Raw genomic sequence first — 25,554 nt, 5'->3', positions numbered from 1 at the left:
TAAGATAATATTTGTAAAGTGCTTAACAAGTTGTCTGGCATGTAGTAAAGGTTTAATACAAATGTTAGCTGTAAAAACATAAATTATATATATATATATATATATCTTGCTTATCTCAGAGCATCATTATGAAAAGCAAATAAGATCATATTTGTTTAAAAAAGGACTTAATAGTACTTGGCACATAATAGTTGTTATATATGTTTATTCCAATGCCTATTTTATTTCATTTGATTTGATTATACAATTTTTAAAGTTGATTATAGCACTAAAATTTTATGGTTCTAAGATTGTATATACTTGGGAGACGTGGATTACAAAGTAATTCATTATATTCATTCATAATTTTTATGATAAATCTTGTATTATTATTAGGCAATATTTTTATAAAGTATTCTTAGAACTGAAGAATGAATAATATAGGCTGCTAATATATTGAACAGCATGCCTCACTAAGAACAAATCAGCTAATTTTCATGAAAAAAAAAAGGAGGATAATCACTCATCTTCTAAACAAAAAGTTGTTTTTATTACAATCAAACAGACTCTGGAAATCTAAATGTAGCCACCAAAATTCTGTGCCATTCATTCAGTAACGATACCACTGTGACAAAGTAGTATATTAATAATAATGATAATTTAAAACAGAAATGAAAAGATAATTTACCCTGTCAGTTGCATATACGATGTCACATAGCCCAAGAAGTGTAACTGAGATTCCTACAGCTGGACCATTTACTACAGCAACTAAGGGCTTGGAGAAATCTATAAAATGATCAACAAATGTCCTAGAAGACAAAGAAAGAAAAACAATGGACATAATAATCTACATTTCCCCCCCACCCAGAACATTAATAATGAAGCTATGTAATATAGCAGAAATATTTCTAAGCCTGAGTTAATGGATGTGATCAGATGAAGAGTGTCCAATACAACAGCCTATTTCTTTACATTGATTTAAAATATTCTTTGGTCTCCCATTGTATTCATTTTAGACAGTTATCTAGGTAATGTTAAGGTGTCTGAAACATCTGACATTGTAAATCTTAGGTTTTCCATTACAATTTTGACACACAAAGCCGTGTGTGTGTGTGTGTGTGTGTGTGTGTGTGTGTATCTGTGTATTCCACAAAATTCAAGATTCCAAAATTTTTATGTCAAGGGTAATATTGACCCAATGGTCAATAAAGAGACTGTGACCCATTAGCTAAGAATTATCTTTTAAGTATCACGCTACCGTGTCCCAATAGTAGGAATTTGAGACCCTAGAAGGAACACATGGGCCCCCTTCTCCCATTGAATTGTTCAAACAAAAAAAATTATCAAAAGTTATTAAAAGACAATATTATTAGTTACATTAGCACTTATCATTTTAATTATTAACATTATTTATGAGTATTAACACTATTATTAAAGATATTATTAAAAACTTTTATGAAAATAAAATGGGACCCATGCAGAAGACTTGATCATTGTAAGTAGTTCTAGTCATGAATTCCTCAGGGTAAGAAGGTGTTAAATGCAATTAAAATCTGCTGCTTGTTACCTCAAGAACTATATCAATTGATTCTTAATCAAATTTATGTGGTTAAATAGCAAAAAATAGGAACATCAATAATAGAAGGGTGCAATTTAAAGAACTATGTTTTACTTTTTAAACTTTATTTTTCTTGCTTTGTGTGTGTGTTTGCAAGGGAAAATATGTTTTGTATGACTTTGCATGTATAAATGATATCTATTGCTTGCCTTCTCCATGAGGGAAGAAGGAGCAAGAGAGAAGAGAATTTGGAACTCAACATTAAAAAAAATTATTATTAAAAGTTCAAAAATGTAATTGAAAAATATTTAACAATAAAAATATAATTAAAAAATAAAGAACTATGCTAGTTTGCTTACTAAGTCTTTTTAATAGATATATAAGGAAAACTTTTTTTATTTCTGCTCACAAAAGAGCAATTCTGATGAAAAAGAAGGTTCTTTAGAACCAAGTAAATGTCATTCTTACCTTAGTAACACAAAGCTTTCTTTAATTTTCTTTTCAATGTCGTCTGGTGGAACTTTTGCAGCTTCACTCAAGTCATTCCCACTGGAGTAATAATCACCATTTCCTAAAACCAACAAAAATCAACATCACCATAAAAGATTTTCAGAAGGAAAAATGCAACAGAGAATTGTGCTTTTAAAATACAATGATAAATTATAGAATTACATTTGCTTTTGGTCATATATCTTGACATATTTTTTCTTTCTAATACCCTGAACTGAACTATAAGATATTAATAATGGGGATTGATAAAAATATGAAACAAGTTCCAAAGTTGAACATATAGGTCCTGTGAATCAAAATTTCAAAGGAAGGATGACTTTCATTATCAGATATTTAAGGCACACTAACATTACCTAGAATTAAGATGATGGGAGACCAAAGAATAGAAGACCAAAGTTTAAATTCATGTGGAGATCTAGGAAAAAAAGGCCAGATTTTTTTCTTTTTTTAAAATTATAATAACTTTTTTATTGACAGAACCCATGCCAGGCTAATTTTTTACATTATCCCTTGCACTCACTTCTGTTCTGATTTTTCCCCTCTCTCCCTCCACCTAGGGGAGGGCCCTTAGATGGCAAGCAGTCCTACATATGTTGAATATGTCTCAGTATATCCTAGATACAATTTATGTGTGCAGAACTAAACAGTTCTCTTGTTGCACAGGGAGAATTGGATTCAGAAAGTAAAAATAACCCGTGAAGAAAAAGAAAAATGCAAACAGTTTATATTCATTTCCCAGTGTTTTTTCTTTGGGTGTAGCTGCTTCTGTCCATCATTGATCAATTGAAACTGAGTTAGGTCTCTTTGTCAAAGAAATCCACTTCTATCAGAATACATCTGCTCATTTCACTTAGCACCAGTTCATATAAGTCTTGCCAATCCTCTCTGTATTCATCCTGCTGGTCATTTCTTACAGAACAATAATATTCCATAACATTCATATATCACAATTTACCCAACCACTCTCCAATTGATGGGCATCCATTCATTTTCCAGTTTCTAGCCACTACAAACAGAGCTGTCACAAACATTCTTGCACATACAGGTCCCTTTCTCTTCTTTACTATCTCCTTGGGGTATAAGCCCAGTAGTGGCACTGCTGGGTCAAAGGGTATGCACGGTTTGATAACTTTTTGGGCATAATTCCAGATTGCTCTCCAGAATGGTTGGAATCGTTCACAACTCCACCAACAATGCATCAGTGTCCCAGTTTTCCTGCATCCTCTCCAACATTCATCGTTATTTTTTCCTGTCATCTTAGCCAGTCCGACAGGTGTGTAGTGATATTTCAGAGTTGTCTTAATTTACAATTCTCTGATCAATAGTGATTTAGAACACTCTTTCATATGAGTGATAAGTTTCAATTTCATCATCTGAAAATTGTCTGTTCATATCCTTTGACCATTTATCAATTGGAGAATGGCTTGATTTCTTATAAATTAGAGTCAATTCTCTATTGGAAATGAGGCCTTTATCAGAACCTTTAACTGTGAAGATGTTTTCCCAGTTTGTTGCTTCCCTTCTAATCTTGTTTGCATTAGTTTTGTTTGTACAAAGGCTTTTTAAGAAAATAAGCCAGATTAAAAAAATATTTAGGAGAGAGGGAGTATTTGCCATGATAAACAATTGCCTGATTTGGAGAAATCAAGAAATTGAAAAAACCCCAAAATATCATGTAGTTAAGTTAGCCTACATGTCTAGAGGAAGAGAAAAAAATGGAATGGCTTATTCTTGAGAATACAAGCGATTGAAATGGTTAGGAGATATGCAGCACAGTGTAATTTTTATTTTATTTGCAATTCAAAATTAACATAGCATTAGGTGAACAATATCAGCAGTGACATCTGATTGTAAGTTGTAGGTTATTTACATTTGTAATAATCATTTTAAGTCAGGCACTGTTAAATTTGCATCATGGATCTCTTGACATTCTGGTGAATCTTTGAGATGCCTAAGAAGAAAGTTTTTAAGTAATTGAAGGAAATTCTAAATTTCAGTTAGAGATTAATGAAAACAAGAGTATTTTTTTCTTATTCAAGTTCATAGACTCCTTGAAATAATAAATAGGATTTACATAGCACTTGAGGTTTGCCAAGTACTTTAGAAATATCATCTCATTTGATCCTCACAACAATCCTTAGTAGTAAATGCTATTGCTTTCTCCATTTTACAGGTGGGGAAATGGAGGCAGGAGTTAAGTTACTTGCCTAGGGTTACACTGCTAGCATTTAGCTGCTAGATTTGAACTCAGATCCTCTTGACTTCAAGTTCCAGTTCCCCTGTAGGGAGAAGGTGTTGTGCTCCATGAGCAAAGCAGGATTGAATTATCCCAAAAGAAAGGCACAAAATTAGAGATTTCACCCCCAAATGTTCATATGGACTATTTGTGTTCGACCTATGGCAGAGCATTCTGAGTTTGTATTGGTCTGATGAGCCACAGGTGGAGACACCGTAACTCAACTCCAGCACAGTGATGTCATTCTGGTCCTCTTCAGGAATGAAGGCCATATCCAACTAACCAGACAATTTACTGGGGAGCAGAAGGCCCAGTGAGCAAAGCTTCTGGGGGCACTTATTCTTCAGTAGGCTAAATATTTACTCTCAGGCTGAACTTAGCAGGGGACTGAGCACTGGGAATCCATCTACCTATGCACAAACAGGATCTTCTATCCATTTATATGAAGTATATCTAGAAGTTAAGAGGGTAAATTGGAGAAAACAGGACTTGGTTCTCCCACTTTAAGTACCTCTCCCAAAGTCTGACACGCTCTTCTTTGATTAGCAATCTGTTCTAAACAAATATTTGCATAAGTCTATATTCTAGGCAAAATCCCAGACTATGATTACTAAAAGTTAGGAGACTTCTAATAAATACAGTTGCTTTTGTGGGGGATATATTCTAATTGTTTTGCTTTAATTTTTTTTATTTAATATTTTATTTTCCCCATGTAAAAACATTTTTTGACATTCTTTTTTTTTGGGGGGGGGTAAGTGACTTGTCCAGGGTCACACAATTCATAAGTGTCAAGTGTCTGAGATTGGATTTGAACTCAGGTCTCCTAACTTCAGTGCTGGTGCTCCATACTACTGCACCACCTAGCTGCCTCTTTTTTTTTTGGTTAGGCAATTGAGGTAAAGTGACTTGTCCAGCATCACATAGTCAGTAAGTATTAAGTGTCTGAACCCAAATTTGAATTCAGGTCATCCTGACTTCAGGGCTAGTGCTCTGTCCATTCTCCCATGTAGCCACCCTTTTGACATCCATTTTTGAAAATTTTGAGTTCCAAATTCTCTCTCCCTTCCCTCCCCTCTCATTTAGAAGGTAAGCAATCTCATATAGGTTATATACAGGTTATATATGTGTGTTTATATAGATACATATATGTATATGTATCTATATAAAACATATTTGCATATTAGTCATGTTGGGAAAGAAAACACAGACCCAAAATAAGAAAAATAAAATGAAATAAAGTATGCTTTGATCTGCATTCAGACTTATTAGTTCTTTTTTTGGAGGTGGATAGCATTTTTCATCCTAAATCCTTCAGAATTGTCTAGGATCACTGTATCACTAAGAATAGCTAAGTCATTCACAGTTTATCATTGTACAATCTTACAAGTTACTGTGTACAATGTTCTCCTGGTTCTGTTCATTTTACTTTGTATCAGTTGATGTATGTTTTTCCAGGTGTTTCTGAAAGCATCTTGTTCATCATTTTTTATTGCATAATAATATCCTACCACAATAATATACCGCAACTTGTCTAAAATACTATGTTCTATTACACTATGCAAACCAAATACTATGTTCTATTACACTATGCAAACTAAAGTGGCAATATATAAAGAGAAATTAAACATTATAGTATTGGATATTGTTGATCACCTTCTCCTAAATCTTTGCCCTTTTTTTTCTATGACACTGCATGATCTTCTGATTCTGTTGTTTTCTCTGCTAGATCTTTTTCCTTTGCCTAGCCCTTAAATGTAGAAATTTCTGAAAATCCTGTCCTTAGTTTTTTTCCTCTCTACTCTCTCTTTGTGATCCAATCCACTCCCATACTTCAAATACTACTGCCACATGATTTTCAAATTTGTCTTTATCCAGTTTTCTTTTCTAAAGTCCAGTTTAGCATCTCAAAAATAAAAAGGTTTAAAACTGATCTTATTTTCTTTCCTTTTATCACTATCACTATCAATACCGTCTTTATTCTCAAAGAAAAACTACTTCATATTTCTGTCAATGGAACCTCTATTCTTCTAGCTACCAGGTTCAATACTATAATCTTACTATAATATAATATAATCTTACTATAATACTATACTACTCTTCCCTTTCCCTTCTATTCCCTAGAAAAATAATTTTCAAGTCCTGACAATTCCTCTTTTGTCTCTCTTTTCCACCCCCTTCTTTTCATCCCTAGAGCTTTTACTTGAATTTATGTTCATGTTACAACATACTTAAACTAAGGCAACAATAGCCTCCCATTTACCTTGAATACTTCTGTCAGATGATTTTTTTTTAACACTATTTTGTGGTTTCATTTACAAACATTTACTGGTTCTTCACTGCTCATTAAATAATAGTCCAGATTCCTGAGCCTGATATTCCCATAACTTGGCCCCATCTTCATTTTCTAGCTTTATCTCCCAATATTATCTATTCTCTGAACACTCAACACACCAGTCATGCCCTAAACTTGCCCTGGGTCTTCTTGTACTTTTTCTCCTACTCTCCTTCTGCTTGCTACAGGCTATTTTCCCAGGGTTTCTCCTAACTAAATGTTGCCCATTTCTCAAGGCTTGGCTCAAAGACTTCTTCCCAGTAGCAGACATTTCTAACTTATCTGGTACCAACACATTTTGTTTTGGAATGCATTTTTTATTAGTATCCCTCTCACCTACATTTCTACCTATGTCTCTCTTCCTCCTTTCTCCAGAGTTCCACTCTTATGGTACATAATTAAAGTGTATTTAGTTAAGTTAGTATGTATATACATAATATAAATAGCATGTTATGTTATCTGTGTTTATGCCTCATTTCCTCTATTCAATTCTAAGCTTCTTGGGGAGTTTAGTTCCTTTTTATCTCCTTTGGCATTCAGCTTGGTCTATTCAACAAAGCAAATGCAAAATATTTGTCTTATTAATAGGTGGGGTAGATGGTCTACAATCTCCAAATTCTTTCAGTTCTTGAAAAAATAGATATTTTAAGAGATTTTTCAAAATCCTTTAATCATTAGTAGTTTGGAATTAACTTAGTTTTATTTTTTAGTAAAAATTCATGAAGTTGTCTATAATGGCATGATGCATCAAGGAAGTATGGAAACCAGGATGCAAATACTGATTGTTGAAACTTATTGTGTCACTAGAATAGTCCCTTAACCCTTTGGAGGTTCATTTTTCTCATTTGTTAAGTAGGGACACAAGGAAAAGATTCAATATCCTTGAACTGCTATATAAATATGAGTAACTATTACTGAATAAAAACAGATAAAATTGATGGTCATGCTAATACTAACACCCTTTTATGTGTAAAACAATTATTTCTATAATTAGGCATTTCAATATATTATATCCTGAAGACTCCCTAATAAATTATTAAAATTAAAATGAAAGAAATTAGCCCTGGACTCGAGGTCAACCCTGTAGAACTAACAAAAAAAAATGGAAAATACAACTTCAGGATTTGCTAATGAAATATTAGTCTTTAAACTACTTGACTCTACCTATAATTACATGCTTCAATATTATGTTACTAGAGTGTATGAAGAATTACTATCAGACAAAGCAGGGGAGGGAAATAAAGTTGAATGGCTTAAAAGATTTTAAAAACTGGTTAGGCTTTCCTATATGTGACCCCCATATTCTCACACCTAGATAGGGTCTGTCATATATATATTTTCACATCAGATTTGAAAGAATGAAGCAGAGAAAAGGTTAAGTGATTTCTATAAAACCTAAGTACACAAATAGCAACCCATTTATCTAGGTTCAAAGGGTATTGATTTGGTAGTGAGGAGGCAACAGTCTTGTTTTTATGTTCCCCTTATAGACACTACAAGTGATCAAGTCTGAAAGCCAAAATACAGAGAATTTCAACATGAAATGTGGGAAGAAAATTATTTCCCTAGCATCAGTGGATGAGAACCATAGAATTTTTATAGTTGGAAAAGACTCTTCAGGTCTTATAATTCAACTTCCCACACAGGTCAGGGAACTATCCAAATATAGGAGCCAAATGTCCCACAAAACAGAATACCTGTGAGAACGGTTAGGGACGAGTCATCCTTGTCCGCAGCTTCTAGGGCTAGCATAATTTCATTATACATCTAAAGGAGTTGGGAGACAGAAGGGAAGAATTATGAGAAGAATCATCAACCAATGGCTTTATTAAAGGCCTCTCTGTTAGCAAGCTGATGGGGCAGATTGTCCCAAGTTGGTCTTTATCCAGGAGGAGGGCTAAACTCTCTTAGTTTGAATATTCACCCATTTCATATCAGATTTATTGGCATACAATTGGGCAAAATAGTGCCCAATTATTGCTTTAATTTCCTCTTTGTTGATGTTAAACTCACCCTTTTCATTTTATATAAGTGGTAATTTGTTTTTCTTCTCCCCCCCCCTTTTTTTTTTAAATCAAATTAACCAAAGGTTTATCTGTTTTGTTGAGTTTTTCCTAAAACCAACACTTAGTTTTATTTATTCAATAGTTTTCTTAATTTTCAATTTTGTTAATCTTGTCTTTGATTTTCAGAATTTCTAATTTGTACTTAACTGGGGAGGGGTATGTGTCTTTAATTGTTCATTTTCTAGTTTTTTTTTACCTCCACATAAACTCTCTTGGTTTAGTAGTTAGGTGGCTTAGGAGATCAGAGTGCTGTCCCTAGAGTCAGGAGGACATGAGTTCAGAGCCAGCTCAGATACTAACTACCTATATGATCTGGGCAAGTACTTAACAATTTTTGTCTCAGTTTCTTCATCTGTAAATTGAGCTAGAGAAGATTGAAATGACTCAATAGCAACAACCTAATTTACTGATATCACTGATGTTTATATATAACTTGACAGAAAAAATGACTTGGGAGGACAATGGTCCTGTACTGGAAGAAAAGGACTCCAGGGGCCATCTTCCCTTCATTTTACAAAGGAGGACAGTAAATCCTAAGTGTTTCCCAAGGTCATTCAGACATGAATTGAGCTCAAAAGTCCTGCAATTCCAAGCTCTGTTCTTTTTATGCTCTACCATGCTGTCTTTCAAAAACAACATGAGTGAGATATAATATGTGATCAAGGATCAATATGTTGATCTTTGCACATGACCCATGGCCCCTAACACTCCTATTAAAATGTAATTGTAAAATATTTAACCAAATAAAAATAAACAGAATGTAGAAAATATTAATATGTCGTTTTTTACGTCAATGTGTAGCCTGCAGGGATGCTTATGTAAGGATCCTTATCCTCTGTTTCTATTTGGATTTGACAATACTATTCTCTGGGATGGGGAAATAAGAAGGACTAGTACAGTTACACACAGCAGTGTTGGGAAAAACAGAGATAACATATTGAGAATTAAGACATTCAAATAAATGATTTTATCTGATTTTATCTAGACTCTGTCTATAAGTATTCTCTTATTAGTGTCATGTGTTTATGATACTGTAGCAGGGGTCCTCAAACTTTTTAAATAGGGGACCAGTTCACTGTGCCTCAGACTGTTGCAGGGCCGGACTACAGTAAAAACAAAAACTTTGTTTTGTGGGCCTTTAAATAAAGAAACTTCATAGCCCTGGTAAGGGGGATAAACATCCTCAGCTGCCACATCTGGCCTGCAGGCCATAGTTTGAGGACCCCTGCTGTAGAGTATGAATCCAATGGACAAGGTTTGTAACCATGTCTCATTCTAGTGTATAAATATTGATGACAACTAACTGCTCAATCTGGTTTGTTTTGTTTTGTTTTGTTTTGCTGAGGCAATTGGAGTTAAGTGACTTGCCCAGGATCACAAAACTAAGAAGTGTTAAGTGCCCAAGACCAGATTTGAACTCAGGTCCTCCTGACTTCAGGGCTCTATTTTTTAAATAGGGGGGGATGGACAATTCAATGGTGCAGAGAAGTAGGGAGGCAGAGTGGATGGAATGGTGGGCTTGGGGTCAGGAAAACTTGAGTTCAAATACTGCTTTGAGTACTTACTACTTGCGGGACTCTAAACTGGTTACTATGTATGAGGTACCTTCCTAGGACTTATTTATTAAGTCAAAGACTAATTATAATCTTTATTGAGAGAAAGAGATCCCACACTAGGTCATCCCTATGCTGTGGAGATTTTTTTGCATAATTTATATAATTAAATGATGGGAAAACCAAAGATGAAGGATGGACAGCTTCAGGAAGCAGTTCAATTTGGGCTCACGATTCAATAAAAATACTAATAATTAGGATCTCTGCTTGACTTTAAAGAGTATCTTTGAGGTCTCAGAGCATTTTTCTTCTCCGTAGCAGGTCACAGGAGATAGAGCTAGAAGGGATCACACTGACCATCTAGTCCAACACCTTCATTTTATGGGTAAGGGGAGTTAAATGACTTGTCCAAAGGCTAGTAGTGTCAGATATCAGATCTGAATCCAGGTCCTTTGATTCCAGCATCAGCACTCTTCCTACTGTACCATGTTGTTTATTAAAAAGGAAAATTAACATTCTGAATCTTTGGGAGCTCACAAGTTCTAAATGCTGACTCAGTGTTTAGTGAATACTTCTCTATTTGCAAGAAGTCTATTTGAAGAGGAAGAAAAGACTTCCCTTTCTAACTGAATGGTATTTTACAGATCACAATAAAGGATTATCTGAAAAACACTGACTATTCTGAAAGGCCACAGTACTTAAATGAGAGGTTTTGGGGAAGAAAAAAAAAAAGGTAAAAGGCAAATTAGCTGTGTGACTTTAGTCAAGTCACTTAACCTTGGTTGTCTCAGCTGTAAAATGGGCTGGAGAAGGAAAAGGTGAACTATTCCAGTATCTTTGCCATGAAAACTCCCAATGGATTCAGTGAAGGGTCGGACATCAGCAGTGAGAATTAAAGGGCAGCTAGGTGGTACAGCAGATAGAGTGCCGGGCCTGAGTCAGGAAAACGCATCTTCCTGAATTCAAATTTGGACTCAGATGCTTACTAGCTGTGTGATTCTGGGCAAGTTATTTAATCCTGTTTGCCTCAGTTTCCTCAGCTGTAAAATGGGCTGGAGAAGGAAATGGTGAATCACTCTAGTATCTTTGCTAAGAAAACTCCAAGTAGGGTCATGAAAAGTCAGACATGACTGGAATGAATGAACAATAATAAAAGTGCTATTTAAGTATAATTAAGTATAATAATAAGTATAATATCTCCTTACCTTATTATTAATAGCATTTTTCTTGGCTGGGCGGTTTAACATGATCTTTGTAATATTGTCTTCCCTTGTGACTACTAGGGTTTCATATTCAGATTTCTTATCAATAGAAGTCTCTTGGCTTAAGGATTGAGAAGAAACCAGACTTGCTACTAAATCCACATAATTTTGTCTGGCAGTGTCCTAGAAGAAAGATGGCAGATAAATATGGCTCAACAGTTTAGGAGAAATAACAATTCTGTTAATGAAGGAATGCATCATATAGAGCAGCAAAGGAGACTGTGGATGGAGACCTGGCTGAAGAACTGGGAACACTGAGCTCAAGCAGCTTGAAGTGCAAATGTCATGGAGAAATGATCTTTTAGTATAGGAGGGAAAGGACTGACAGTAGCACTGTGACACTCACCTTAGACAAGCTGCCAAGAGCATTCCACGCATCCCATTTTGCCTTGTTGACAAAGTCAAGCATCCCAGGTTTTGGTGAGGTACACGGCCCCTCAGTAGCCTGTAAGAAGTGCAGGAAAAATTCAGTGTCAGCCCTCAATTACAACTGTATGATGGAGCTAGACAGACTAGAAAGACAAGCCAGGGGCAGATAGTAGGGGGTCTTCCAAGAGGCAACAGGAACAATTCAAAGTTTGAATAAGAACTCCATCTGCATGCAGGGAGAGAACTATATAAATCAATGTATTTTTTTTTCCTTCTTGTGGTTTTCCCTTTTTGTTCTGATTTTTCTCTCCCGACATGATTCATAAGGAAATGTGTTAAAAATGCACATGTATAACCAGAAAAAATAAAACAATAAAAAATGAAAGTTTAAACATATCCAAGATTATTAGAAAGACTATTTTGGTAGTATGTGAAGGATGGCATAAAGAAAGGAGACATCTGAGGTAGGACACTCATTAGGAGGATCAATTTTCTAAATAAAATAGGAAGTGAGCTTTTTTGATGAAAGACTACATTTTGGAGGCAGAACTGACTGGAGGCTTGAGGGGAAAGATGAAGGTTTGAAATGATTGGTGAGGAGAATATGATAGGAAGTAAATCTAGATGAATAAAAGGGTAGCAGGGGGAGCTAAATTGAAGTTGAGAAGCATTAATTTGGAATGCTCCCAGTTGATTTGGTTTCACGACTAGCATTGTTTGGGAGTTTTGGGGAAAAGGAGGGAAGAAGAGGTGGATGATGATGGTGATCCAGGGCTCAGAATAACAAGAACAATAAGTGGTTAATCTTAAATTTTTGTTGTTATTGTTGAGCTGTTTTTAGTTATATCCTGACAGTTATATTTGTGACTCCTATTGGGAGTTTTTCCTGACAAAGATATTGGAGTGGTTTGCCATTTGCTTCTCCAGCAAGCAAACAAGGTTAAGTGAGCTGTCCAGGCTACTAAGTGTCAGAAGCTGGATTTGAACTCAGGAAGCTAAGACTTCTTAACTTGGACTGGCACGCTACTATGCCACCTAGACGCCCTCTTAATCTTAAACTGAAATTCACCTCTCTTCCTTGTCAAAACCTACTTTCTAATCATGCTGCTTGAATGTCTTCCTTAAAGCAACGTTTCTTAAACTATGGGTAGCAACTCTATATGAGGTCATGCAACTGAATGTGGAGGTTATGAAATTATGATTTATTATCAATAAATGTTTGATTTGTATACATATTTTATATACCTATAACCCAGGAGTCATACAAAAATTTCTTGGGTGAAAAGGGGTCACAAATATGTAGTTCACAAAACACTTTCCTTACTAAAATCCCTCTGAGACCAGTAAAGAGAGCAAATATGGTATATGAGTAAACAGATTTCAGAAGATCTCATAGCTCTAGGTGTCAGAGGTACTTGCTACTACATCATCATGCTTTTCTGAGAGGGAAAACAAGAAAAACAAAGGATTTGGATAAGTTGACATAAAGCATAATCAATCAATTTAGGGATAATTAATATATAAATAATTTATTATACTTGGTCACATATGAAAATATTCCAAAAATAGTTTTGACTGTGTTTTCATTGAAAATATTTGTTTTATAAGGAAACCAAATTCTTCATCATAGGAGGACAGTAAGTTGAACTCTAAATCAAATTTTAGGAAAGTAGATGATACTCTCCCCTATTACATTATGAAATCCTTAAAGGGAAGGGTTAGGTTTTTTTTTTTTAAAGTTTTCTTTTTGGGTACCTGTACTACAGCACCCAACAGTCAGTCAGTTAGTCAATAAACTTTTACCAAACACCTACTAAGTGTCAAGAGGCAGCTAAAGTCTTTTCCAGGTCTCACTTTTTTGAGGCAACACACTCATTCAGTGAACAAGCAATATACAAAGGACACATAGGAAATAATCAAGAGAGGGAAGGTAGTAGAATTAAGAGATTTTAGAAAAAGTTTCCTGTAGTAGATGGGATTTAAGCTGAGGCTTCAAGGAAGGTAGGAAGCAAAGATGAGAAAGGAGAGCATTCCTGGAATGTGAGAGCCAGGGGAAATGTCTGGATTGGAGACATGGTATGGGATAAGCATTTTATAAATGCTTATTGATTTGACTATTTTTTAACTTTATTTTTCTTGTTTTGTTTTGTTTTTGGTCTGTGTTTTCTTTCACAATATGACTAATATAGAAATATTTTTTGAATGATTGCCCATGTGTAACTTATGTCAAATTGTTAGTCTACCCAATGAGGAGGGAAAGAGGGAAGGGTGGAAGAGAAATTATTTTTCCACATAATTGGGAAAAATAATAATAAATTATAAAAAAGTTTATTTAGCAAAAAGAAAAAACTACCTTCAATTACCACCTGCCCCCCCCCCCAAAAAAAAGAACATACTTTGTTTACCTGTTTAAACAGCGCATAGAGTTTTAACTTCACTTCATTTCCTGGATCCTCCTTCAAGAGCTTTATTTGCCCCTTGGCTCTTTCAAAGTCTTCTTGACTAGCTCTCAGAGCCATATTTGTCATGTGCAACTGAAGTGCTGGAAAACCCACAGCTGGAAGTTGCCTACAAACATTCAAGGATGTGACAATTTATAGAATGATTTTTAATGACTCCTGATAACCCTCCAAAGCAATATTGACTGACCCCTTAGCTATACTATAGATGTTTCCTCCAATGTGCTAACAGTGAACAACAGTTTGGGGTTTTTGTTATTTTTTCCAATAAGGAATCAATGAGAAGAAGTCAATCACAGTAACCTAAAATACAAGGAAAAACCATCTCTGTGCAGTTTTACAGACATTCATCTCAACCCAGGAAGCTTTTTGAGTAGAAAGAGAAATAAAGGCTTCAAAGTGAAATAGGAACCACATTTTACTAGTAAATCTTTGCAGATAAAGGAAAATAAAATGCCAATGGTGAGATGGGAAGACAAACTCTGATCATAGGCTAAGGGAACAAATATACTACTACGACCATAACAGCAAATTTGAGGATTGGGCCCTGACCTTAAACCAAATTACAGGCAGCTATTTGGCAGCATAAAACCAATAATATTTTATACTCTTTGGAACAGAGTAAGGAACTTCACTCAGGCCACAATGATGCTTTCTAATCTATCCAAGTTAGAGTTGGAAGGGGGGCCTTAGATGTCCAATCTCCTCATATTATAGCTAAGGAACAAGAAGCTTAAAAATGAAAGGGGCTTGCCTGGGGCCACAAAAGAGCTAGGTAGCAGAGACCATATTGGATCCAAGGCCTTTGTATTCTAAATGCAGCAGTAATGAAGCTTTTTCCTTTGCTATCCTTAGAATGCTTCATCTTTTCAATGTGTTTACAACCACCCAAACATAGTCTTTTAGATGTACAATTTTAGCATGTACATGCAATAGGGCAAATAAATCTTACCACATACCATAGAGCTAGAAGTAAATATATACTTAACAAAAAATGCCAAGAAGTATGTTAAATAATAAGAATATTACCTCATTTCACCTTCACAACACAAAGATGTAGATGCTATTATTATCCCATTTTATATTTGAAGAAATTAAGGAGAAGTTAATGACTTGTTCAGGGTCATACAAGTATTATGTGTCTGAAGCTAGACTTGAACTCTTGTTTTTTTTGGACTCCGGGTCTATGCTCTATCCACTGTGCTTCCTTGCTGCCCTCTAGAAGGGGCCTTGGAGCTTACCTAGAATTTTTTTTTTTCCAGTCATCCAACTCTTTGTGACCCTACTTGGATTTTTCTTGGCAAAGACACTGGAATGGTTTGCCTTTTCCTTCTCCAGCTCATTTTACAGATAAGGAAACTAGGCAAATGGAATTAATTGACTTGCCTAGACCACACATCTGGTAAGTATTTGAGACTACATCTAAACTCACAAAGATGAGTCTTCCTAGTTGCCCACCTAGAGAACCTCCCTCAATTTCTAGTTGAACAAACAGGCCTAGAAAAATTAAATGACTTGCATGGGTTCACATAGTAAATGAGTGGCTTATTAAAATGATTAATGCTTATTAAATTAAGATTGACAATGAAATGTTCTCAACTGTAAGAGCCATAGCATTTCTGGGGCAGTAATCTATTGCTTGGGACCCAGGAGTCTTTTGACATTAGAATTTATGCAATTTCTCCTTTTTGAAGAGTCCGTGAATAAGGAGGCAGAAGGCCCCACTGTTCCACTAAAAAGCCAGAAGTTTGCTTCCTTGATATTTCCAAGGCTTACTGGATCTTTGCCCAATCATAGCGTAGAGAACACTAGCATTCAATTACATTCTTGGCTTGATCAAGTGATTTAGTGGATAATTCAAGATTTCATGTGGTGGAGGTCAAAACTTTGTTTTTTGCCTCTGCTTAGCACAATAATTGGCATTTGATAAAAAAATTTATTTTGAATTGAATAGTACTCACAAGTACCACCAATAACTTCACATAGTTGCTCTAAGGCTCAAATGAGATAAGGTATATAAAAGAGTTTTTCAAACTTAAAGTGCAATAAATACAACAATTAGAAATGTCCAAAAACAGGATGGGCTAACTGGAGATAATGGGCTCCTATTGCAACAGATCTTCAGTTAGAGTTGGAAGACTATTCAGGTAGAAAATGGGTTCTTTTTCACAATTTGGGTGGTACAGTAGATAGAGTGCTGAACCTGGAGTCAGAAAGACCTGAATTGAAATCCAGCCTCATTGAGAAAACAGCAGAAATCAAGACAGAATAACTAATATAGGGAGAAGGCTAAAGAACTAGAGCTACTTATTCTAAGAAAAACTGTGTGGGGTATATGATCTCTACCTTTAAGGACCCTATTTGGGCAAAGAAATCCCCTAGATATAACTTACAGAACCCCAGAATTTCAGCTTGAAAACAACTACCTTTGGGTAATAGAGCCAAGTCTCCTGCACTTGGATGGATGGGCAAACTCGTCTTGTTATTCTGTTCCTTGTGGTTAACTGCCCACGTAAGAATTAATTCAGCCCATGACACATGGCCCAGAAATTTGTATAAATGTGAGACCTTTATCCTAGTTTACTGCCAGTCCCTTAAGGATCAAGTCTGCTCCTCTGTTCACAATAAAACCTGCCTTGACTGAGAACAAACTTGTTCCCTGAAATTCTTTTACTGATACACCAACTATCCTGACTGATTCTTATCAATATCAATAGTTGCAGGAAAAGTTTTTGATAAAATACAACAATTGTTTCTATTAAAAACCCTTGAAAGCAAAGGTATAAATGAATTTTTCCTTTAAATGACAAGAAGCATTATTTGTAAGAGGGATAAGCTAGAAACCTTCCTAATAAGTCAGGAGTGAAACGTATGCCTGCTATTACCACAATTATTCAATAATGCACTAGAAATGCTAGCCATAACAATAAAAGAAGAAAAGGAAATTGAAGCAATCAGAATGGGCAATGAAGAAATAAAACTAAGGCCTTGATTTCTTCTCCTGAAAACTGCCTGTTCATAGCCTTTGACAATTTATAAATTAAGGAATGATTCATATTCTTATGAATTTGACTCAGTTCTTTTTATTTTTGTGATGAAGCTTTTTATTTGAGAAACTAGTTAAAAAATTTCTTCCCCCCAATTTTTTGCTTTCCATCTAATATTTGGTTTTTTTAAAAATTTTTATTTAATAGCCTTTTATTTACAGGTTATATGCATGAGTAACTTTACAGCATTAACAATTGCCAAACCTCTTGTTCCAATTTTTCACCTCTTACCCCCAACCCCCTCCCCCAGTCCATCTAATATTTGTTACATTGGTTTTATTTGTACAAAAACTTTTTTTAATTTAATGTAATCAAAATTATTTATTTTACATGCCATAATATTACCTCTTGTTTATTCATAAATTCTTCACTTATCCATAAATGTAATAGGTTACATGTTCAATACTCTTTTAATTTACTTAAGTGTGTGGGATATAAAAATCCTAGAGATTCAACTAAAAAACTAGTTGAAACAAGTAATTATTTTAGTTAAGGTAGCAGAATAAAAAATAAACCCATATATATTATCAGCATGTCTATATTATCACCAACACAACCCTGCAAGAAAAAATAGCAAAAAAGATTTCATTTAAAATAACTAAAACAAGGGGCAGCTAGGTGGCACATTAGCTAGAGCACCACCTCTGAAGTCAGGAGGACCCAAGTTCAAATCTGATCTCAGACACTTGGTTGTGTAATCCTGCGCAAGTCCCTTAAACCCAATTGCCTCAGCAATAAATAAACAAATGAATAAATAAATAACTGAAACAATAGCTATGTATAGATAAAATAACTGAAATAATACCTGGCAGGATACTATCCAAGACAAACTCAGGAACTATCTAAACATAATTTTTAAAAAATGTAATAAAAGCATGATTATAAAATACTGTTTATACAAATAAAGTGAGATTTAAATAATTGTAGAAATAATAATTGTTCACAGGCCAAACCAATATAATAAAAATGACAATTTTACCTAAATGAATCTGTTTATTCTGTTTTATCTCATTTAAACTACCAAAAATTATTTTTGGTAGCTAGAATTAATTAATTGTTCATGGATGGGCCAAACCAATATAATAAAAGTGACGATTTTACCTAAAAGAATCTGCTTATTCTGTTTCATCTCATTTAAACCAAAAAAATTTTTTTGGAGTTAGAATAAATAATAACAAATTAATTTTTCATGGATGGGCCAAATCAATATAAATGAATATACTTATTCTGTTTCATCTCAATTAAACTACCAAAATTATTTTTTGTAGCTAGAATAAATAATAACAAAATTCATTTGGAAGAACAGTAGGTCAAGAATATCAAAGGAATTTTAATTTTAATTTTAAAATGTAAAGGAAAGAGGCCTAGTAGTACCTGATCTTAAACTGTATTTTAAGGGGGGTAATTATCAAAACTATCTAGTACTGGCTAAGAAAAAGAATGGTGGATCAATGGAATTAAAAAGGCATACAATATGCAGTAGTAAATATTATAGTAACCTAGCTTTGGGGCAAGAACTCACCATTTGGTAAAAATTGCTAAGAAAAATAGAAAGCATTCTTGCAAAAACTAGGTATAGAGCAGTATCTTTTACCATTTACCAAGATAAATAATAAAATGATTAAGGGATCTAGACATAAAGGGAGATGTCATAAGTATTGTTATTGTTCATTTTCCATTTTCAAAGAGGACCATTCATATCATGGAGATTATGTCTTGACTTTCAAGTGAATTAGATTGAAATGAGGCAGAATTGCACAAGATTGTCAGTCTCACTTCCCCTTTCAGAGTCTTCAAAGTCCTGTGGCAAGTCAAGAGTCAATTCAACCAGCATTGGCCTGGGATAGAATGGATGACCTTGACGTCTTCAATGCTGACCAGGTTCTCGGCCCTTCACAGCACCTGCTTCAGCCACCTTCATGGCCACCGGAATAAACTGCTTTCATTTGTCCATTTGATGGGTGAAAGTCACATGCTTGGGTAGCCATTCCCCTGACTCACAGGTGTGAAGTCTGTTGGGTTACCTTTAACCTAGGTTAAGCCATCTGAGAGGCAGTTTAGGAGGTTTGGTGACTAAAGCTTCTTGGAAGCATATGTGGGTCTTGGGTGAAGATAGACATCGACAAAAAGCCCTTACACAAGAAGTGCTAATTTTCCCTGAACTTCTCATACACTATTAAGTAAACTGGATGAATATGGAAGATATTACCTATCAGATTTATGGATGGGAAGAACTTTTGAATAAACAAGGAATGAGAGTACTGTGGCATATAAAGCAGATAATTTTGATTATATAAAATTAAAAAGATTTTGTACAAATAAGAGCAATGTAGCAAAGATTAGAAGGAAAGCTGAAAATTTGGGGGAAGAATAATTTTATAACTAGTTTCTCAGATAAAGGGCTTAATTACAAATATATAGAAAATGGAATCAAATTCATAAGAATATGAGTCATTCCTTAATTGATAAATTATCTTTTTTTTTTCTTTCTTTCTTTTTTTTTTCTATTTTTTTAAAAATTTATTAGCCTTTTATTTACAGGATATATACATGGGTAACTTTACAGCATTAACAATTGCCAAACCTCTTGTTCCAATTTTTCACCTCTTACCCCCCCACCCCCTCCCCTAAATGTCAGGATGACCAGTAGATGTTAAAATATATTAAAATATAACTTAGATACACAAATAAGTATACATGACCAAAACATTATTTTGCTGTACAAAAAGAATCAGACTCTGAATTATTGTACAATTAGCTTGTGAAGGAAATCAAAAATGCAGGTGTGCATAAATATAGGGATTGGGAATTCAATGTAATGGTTTTTAGGCATCTCCCAGAGTTCTTTTTCTGGGTATAGCTAGTTCAGTTCATTACTGCTCCATTAGAAATGATTTGGTTGATCTCGTTGCTGAGGATGGCCTGATCCATCAGAACTGGTCATCATCTAGTATTGTTGTTGAAGTATATAATGATCTCCTGGTCCTGCTCATTTCACTCAGCATCAGTTCGTGTAAGTCTCTCCAGGCCTTTCTGAAATCATCCTGTTGGTCATTTCTTACAGAACAGTAATATTCCATAATTTTCATATACCACAATTTATTCAGCCATTCTCCAACTGATGGACATCCATTCAGTTTCCAGTTTCTAGCCACTACAAAAAGGGCTGCCACAAACATTCGTGCACATACAATTGATAAATTATCAAAGGATATGAAAAGGCAGTTTTCAGGAGAAGAAATCAAAACCATATATACAAAATTCTCTAAATCACTATTGATTAGAGAAATGCAAATTACAACAATTCTGAGGTACCATCTCACATCTATCAAACTGGCTAAAATGATAGAAGAGTAAATTATAAATGTTGGAAAGTATGTGGAAAAACTAGGACACATACTTTTTTTTGGTAGAATTGTGAACTCATCCAAACATTCTAAAGAGCAAATTGGAATTCTGCCAAAGAATTATAGAATTATTAGGTCTCTTTCCCAAGGTGATTGGGGAAAAAGGAAAAGAATCTATAATATTGATAGCAGTTCTTTTTGGGATGGCAAAGAATTGGAACGTTAGAGTTTGCCCATCAATTGCAGAATGTTTGAATAAGTTTTGGTACATGTCTGTGATGGAAAACTATGCTGAAAGAAGTGATGAACAGGTTGGTTTTAGAAAAAAAAAATAATGCATATAGTAGAGAGAAAGGTACATATAGTAACAACTATATTATTCAAGGTAATTGTAAATGACTAAGTTATTCTGAGAATATGATAATTCAAATCAACGATAAAGGACTTATGAAGGAAAATGCTATCTACCTGTTTTACATGACGATACGCGTCTAACCTATATTGAATTTATATATAATCTATATTGAACTATACTGAACTATCAATGAGTGGGTGTTAGGGAGGGAAGAAAGGAGATAATTTAGAATGCAGTTTTTTTTTTATTATTTCAACAGTATTTTATTTTTCCAGTAACTTGTAAATGTTTTTTCATGTAAATAACTTGTAAAACATGTTTTTAATACTCATTTTTAATAAGATTTTGGGTTCCAAAATTTTTTTTTCCTTCCTCCTTCCTTTCTTGCCCAAGACAGCAAGCAACCTGATATGGGTTACACGTACAATAATTTTAAATATATATTCATATTTGTTATGTTTTAAATAAACCATTCTGGTTTGGTTTCTATTCCTGCCCAAGATATGATCACCGTTCCATAAAACGATCTTATAGATAACTCAGTAGCAAGCAGATCTTTCTGCAGGCTGGTAAGCGTAAGCAAGGGTAACTGTTAAGGGTGAGGGGACAGTGAGAGGGATAGGAGAAAAGAAAGGGAAAGAGGAAAAAAAGAAAGAGAAGGACGCAGAGGAAGAGGAAGAGCGAAGGGGGCAGCCGGCAGAAGCGGCTTCTGATAATATCGCCAAGGCGCGTCTAGAAGATGCGAGAACGGGAGGGCGGCGACCGCCAGGCCAGGCCGGCGAGGCAAGGTCAGCGGTGCCAGGGCTCGGGGCTGGGCCCCGCCACTGACTTTCGGTCCCGGCCCTTTCCTGCGGGTCCCGGGGCAGCCGCGTCTCCCCACGCTTACCGCTTCCAGAGACTCCCCGGAAGAGGCGGCCGGCTACACGCCCGCAGAGTCGCGGCCGGCATCAGGCCGCGGAGCCGGCAGGCAGCCGCAGCCATGGGTTAGCCGCGCGCAAAGGGCCGCGCGGGCGGCTTCACTTACCCTCCGAGGGGCCCCCTCCTCTGCCAGCCGCCGCGAGGGCACCGCCCCGGACGCGGTCCGGGATTGGGGGGAGCGGCGAGCGGGAGGAGCCGCCGGGGCGCTCCGAGGAGTTTCGGGTTCCCGGGCTATTGCTGTTGGCGCGGAGACGCCCCCCGGGCCGTGGGCGTCAGGCCTTCCGCGGGCCGCGATCCCGAGTCAGACCAGGATTAAGCCCGGGGCTTTCGGCTGCGGGAGGCGGGGAAAGGAAGGGGGGGGGCGGATTTAGCGCGAAGGACTCTGCCGCGAGCCCGCGCTCGTGGGCCGCTGCTGGGACCGCGGAGTCGGGAGGAAGCCTGTGTGTGTGTGGGAGTGTGTGGGAGGGGGTGTGTGAGATCAAAGTCCGCTCCTTCGCCGCCCTGCTGGGCGGCTTAGGGAGGGGGGGAGGGGCTGCGAACACTTTTGTCAATATCGGTGGTTTATAGCACACGGCAAGCTCTGTGGGGGCGTCTGTGTGGGTGTGTGGTGGGGATCCAAGCCCTCCCCTTTGCCAGCCCGGCGAGTGGCTTAGGGGGAGGGGCGGGAAAAGCGGGCCGCAGATAGTTGTTTACATTAACGCGATCCGCGCCCAGGTCACGGACGCCTCCCCCCTCCCCAGCCGGGGTACAAAGAGGCAAAACCACCGCCCCTGCCCTCGGCGGGCCCGCCTCGGGTGCGAGCGCTGCGCGCCAGTCCCCGGGGCTTCCTACATGCCCGATCGCAGAGTTTCTTTTGTAGCTTTTTTTTTTCTTTTTTTCTTTTCGGGGGGGCCTCCCTCTTCCCTGTCAGAGCCAAGAAGGTGGGTCAGCCCGGTAGGCAGCCCCCTGGCGGATGTACCGAAAGAGCGGAGCACTGAAAAAACTACTGCTTTTTAAACCGCCAAGTAACTTCCCTCCAAGCGCCCGCAGGTACTTCTCTCCTGCGAGTGTGCTAGTGAAAGCAGAAAAATCCCGGGCCTCAGTTTCCTCCTCTCCGGGAGCCAGAGTGAAGGATTTCCCTGAAAAAGCCCCAAGGTGATGAGAAAGATTCACAGGGAATCAAAGCCTTCACAGCTAGGACCTTGCTGCGACACTCTGGGCAAGTCACTGAATCCTGTTTGCCTCAGTTTCCTCCTCTCCGGGAGCCAGAGTGAAGGATTTCCCTGAAAAAGCCCCAAGGTGATGAGAAAGATTCACAGGGAATCAAAGCCTTCACAGCTAGGACCTTGCTGCAACACTCTGGGCAAGTCACTGAATCCTGTTTGCCTCAGTTTCCTCCTCTCTGGGCAGCTAAAGTGAAGGATTTCCCTGAAAAAGCCCCAAGGTGATGAGAAAGATTCACAGGGAATCAAAGCCTTCACAGCTAGGACCTTGCTGCAACACCCTGGGCAAGTCACTGAATCCTGTTTGCCTCAGTTTCCTCCTCTCTGGGCAGCTAAAGTGAAGGATTTCCCTGAAAAAGCCCCAAGGTGATGAGAAAGATTCACAGGGAATCAAAGCCTTCACAGCTAGGACCTTGCTGCGACACTCTGGGCAAGTCACTGAATCCTGTTTGCCTCAGTTTCCTCCTCTCTGGGCAGCTAAAGTGAAGGATTTCCCTGAAAAAGCCCCAAGGTGATGAGAAAGATTCACAGGGAATCAAAGCCTTCACAGCTAGGACCTTGCTGCGACACTCTGGGCAAGTCACTGAATCCTGTTTGCCTCAGTTTCCTCCTCTCTGGGCAGCTAAAGTGAAGGATTTCCCTGAAAAAGCCCCAAGGTGATGAGAAAGATTCACAGGGAATCAAAGCCTTCACAGCTAGGACCTTGCTGCGACACTCTGGGCAAATCACTGAATCCTGTTTGCCTCAGTTTCCTCCTCTCCGGGGAGCCAGAGTGAAGGATTTCCCTGAAAAAGCCCCAAGGTGATGAGAAAGATTCACAGGGAATCAAAGCCTTCACAGCTAGGACCTTGCTGCGACACTCTGGGCAAGTCACTGAATCCTGTTTGCCTCAGTTTCCTCCTCTCTGGGCAGCTAAAGTGAAGGATTTCCCTGAAAAAGCCCCAAGGTGATGAGAAAGATTCACAGGGAATCAAAGCCTTCACAGCTAGGACCTTGCTGCAACACCCTGGGCAAGTCACTGAATCCTGTTTGCCTCAGTTTCCTCCTCTCTGGGCAGCTAAAGTGAAGGATTTCCCTGAAAAAGCCCCAAGGTGATGAGAAAGATTCACAGGGAATCAAAGCCTTCACAGCTAGGACCTTGCTGCGACACTCTGGGCAAGTCACTGAATCCTGTTTGCCTCAGTTTCCTCCTCTCTGGGCAGCTAAAGTGAAGGATTTCCCTGAAAAAGCCCCAAGGTGATGAGAAAGATTCACAGGGAATCAAAGCCTTCACAGCTAGGACCTTGCTGCGACACTCTGGGCAAGTCACTGAATCCTGTTTGCCTCAGTTTCCTCCTCTCTGGGCAGCTAAAGTGAAGGATTTCCCTGAAAAAGCCCCAAGGTGATGAGAAAGATTCACAGGGAATCAAAGCCTTCACAGCTAGGACCTTGCTGACACTCTGGGCAAGTCACTGAATCCTGTTTGCCTCAGTTTCCTCCTCTCCGGGGAGCCAGAGTGAAGGATTTCCCTGAAAAAGCCCCAAGGTGATGAGAAAGATTCACAGGGAATCAAGTTTCCTCCTCTCTGGGCAGCCAGAGTGAAGGATTTCCCTGAAAAAGCCTAAAAACCTTCACAACTAGGACCTTGGAGCCTCTGTAAGTGGGGCTTAAGCAGCCTGGGAATGACGTGGTACCTTAACCAGGGTGGGAGTGGCTTGAAACAGGCCACAGGCCCAGGAGTTCAGAAGTCCCTGCTACTTTGGACTGAGATGCCCGAGAGGGCTCTGAAAACCCAGCTTTCCAAACTTCAAAGATCTAGGGGAACCGAAATCCAAGAGCAAAGGATTTCTCCAGAATGCAGGGGACTCTTCGGGAGACCATTCCACCTAGAAACTCAGCAAGGGGAGCAGACTTAGGGTGGAACAAAACTCCAAAACTAATTAAAAGTTAGAGACAGGAACAAATCAAAGAAAACAGAAACCAGTATAAAAAAGACTATTTTGATTCTAAATATCCCCTGAAAGAAAGAATAAGTGACTCAGCAACAACAAGCAGTTAAAAAAAGATTTTTCTAATAGATTATATAAATACGTAAAAAGAAGTGAATCAAAAGGTAAGAAAGGAAATACAAGTTTTAGAGGAAAAGATTGGAGAGGATAAGTAGCTTGAAATGAAGATGATAAAATTTACAAAATTTAGAAATGAACTCCCTAAAAATAGGAAAGGACAAATAGATATCAATGATTCCCTGAGACAGCAAGCTACATTAGAATAAAATCAATAGATTTTTAAAATAGAAGAAAATTAAGCTATTTGATGATTTAAAACAACTGAAAGAGCAAGGAGAAATAGTTTAAAAAACACTGACTGAAAAAAACCATG

The 25,554-nt window shown here is 37.4% G+C and overlaps 1 protein-coding gene across 2 annotated transcripts in view; it reads right to left on the bottom strand.

The window, feature by feature from the left end:
- The window catches only part of ECI2 (enoyl-CoA delta isomerase 2), a 33,729-nt gene extending 11,289 nt beyond the window's left edge, over positions 1–22,440 (bottom strand). The window contains exons 1-7 of one of the 2 annotated variants that reach the window (XM_003760213.4): positions 21,960–22,440; positions 14,271–14,433; positions 11,843–11,941; positions 11,440–11,619; positions 8,313–8,382; positions 2,006–2,108; positions 668–788 (exon numbers count right to left, since the gene is read on the bottom strand). In XM_003760213.4, coding sequence (XP_003760261.2) covers positions 668–788; positions 2,006–2,108; positions 8,313–8,382; positions 11,440–11,619; positions 11,843–11,941; positions 14,271–14,433; positions 21,960–22,054 — 831 coding nt within the window. In that variant the 5' untranslated portion in view covers positions 22,055–22,440. The remainder of the gene's footprint in view (positions 1–667; positions 789–2,005; positions 2,109–8,312; positions 8,383–11,439; positions 11,620–11,842; positions 11,942–14,270; positions 14,434–21,959) is intronic. The other variant, XM_012541676.3, reaches the window with a different exon arrangement.
- Between the last annotated feature and the right edge of the window lie 3,114 nt (positions 22,441–25,554).

This window comes from Sarcophilus harrisii, chromosome 1 (assembly GCF_902635505.1).
Source record: "Sarcophilus harrisii chromosome 1, mSarHar1.11, whole genome shotgun sequence".
In the NCBI taxonomy this organism is placed as follows: Eukaryota; Metazoa; Chordata; class Mammalia; order Dasyuromorphia; family Dasyuridae; genus Sarcophilus; species Sarcophilus harrisii.
This window is presented reverse-complemented; position numbering and strand designations above follow the sequence as displayed.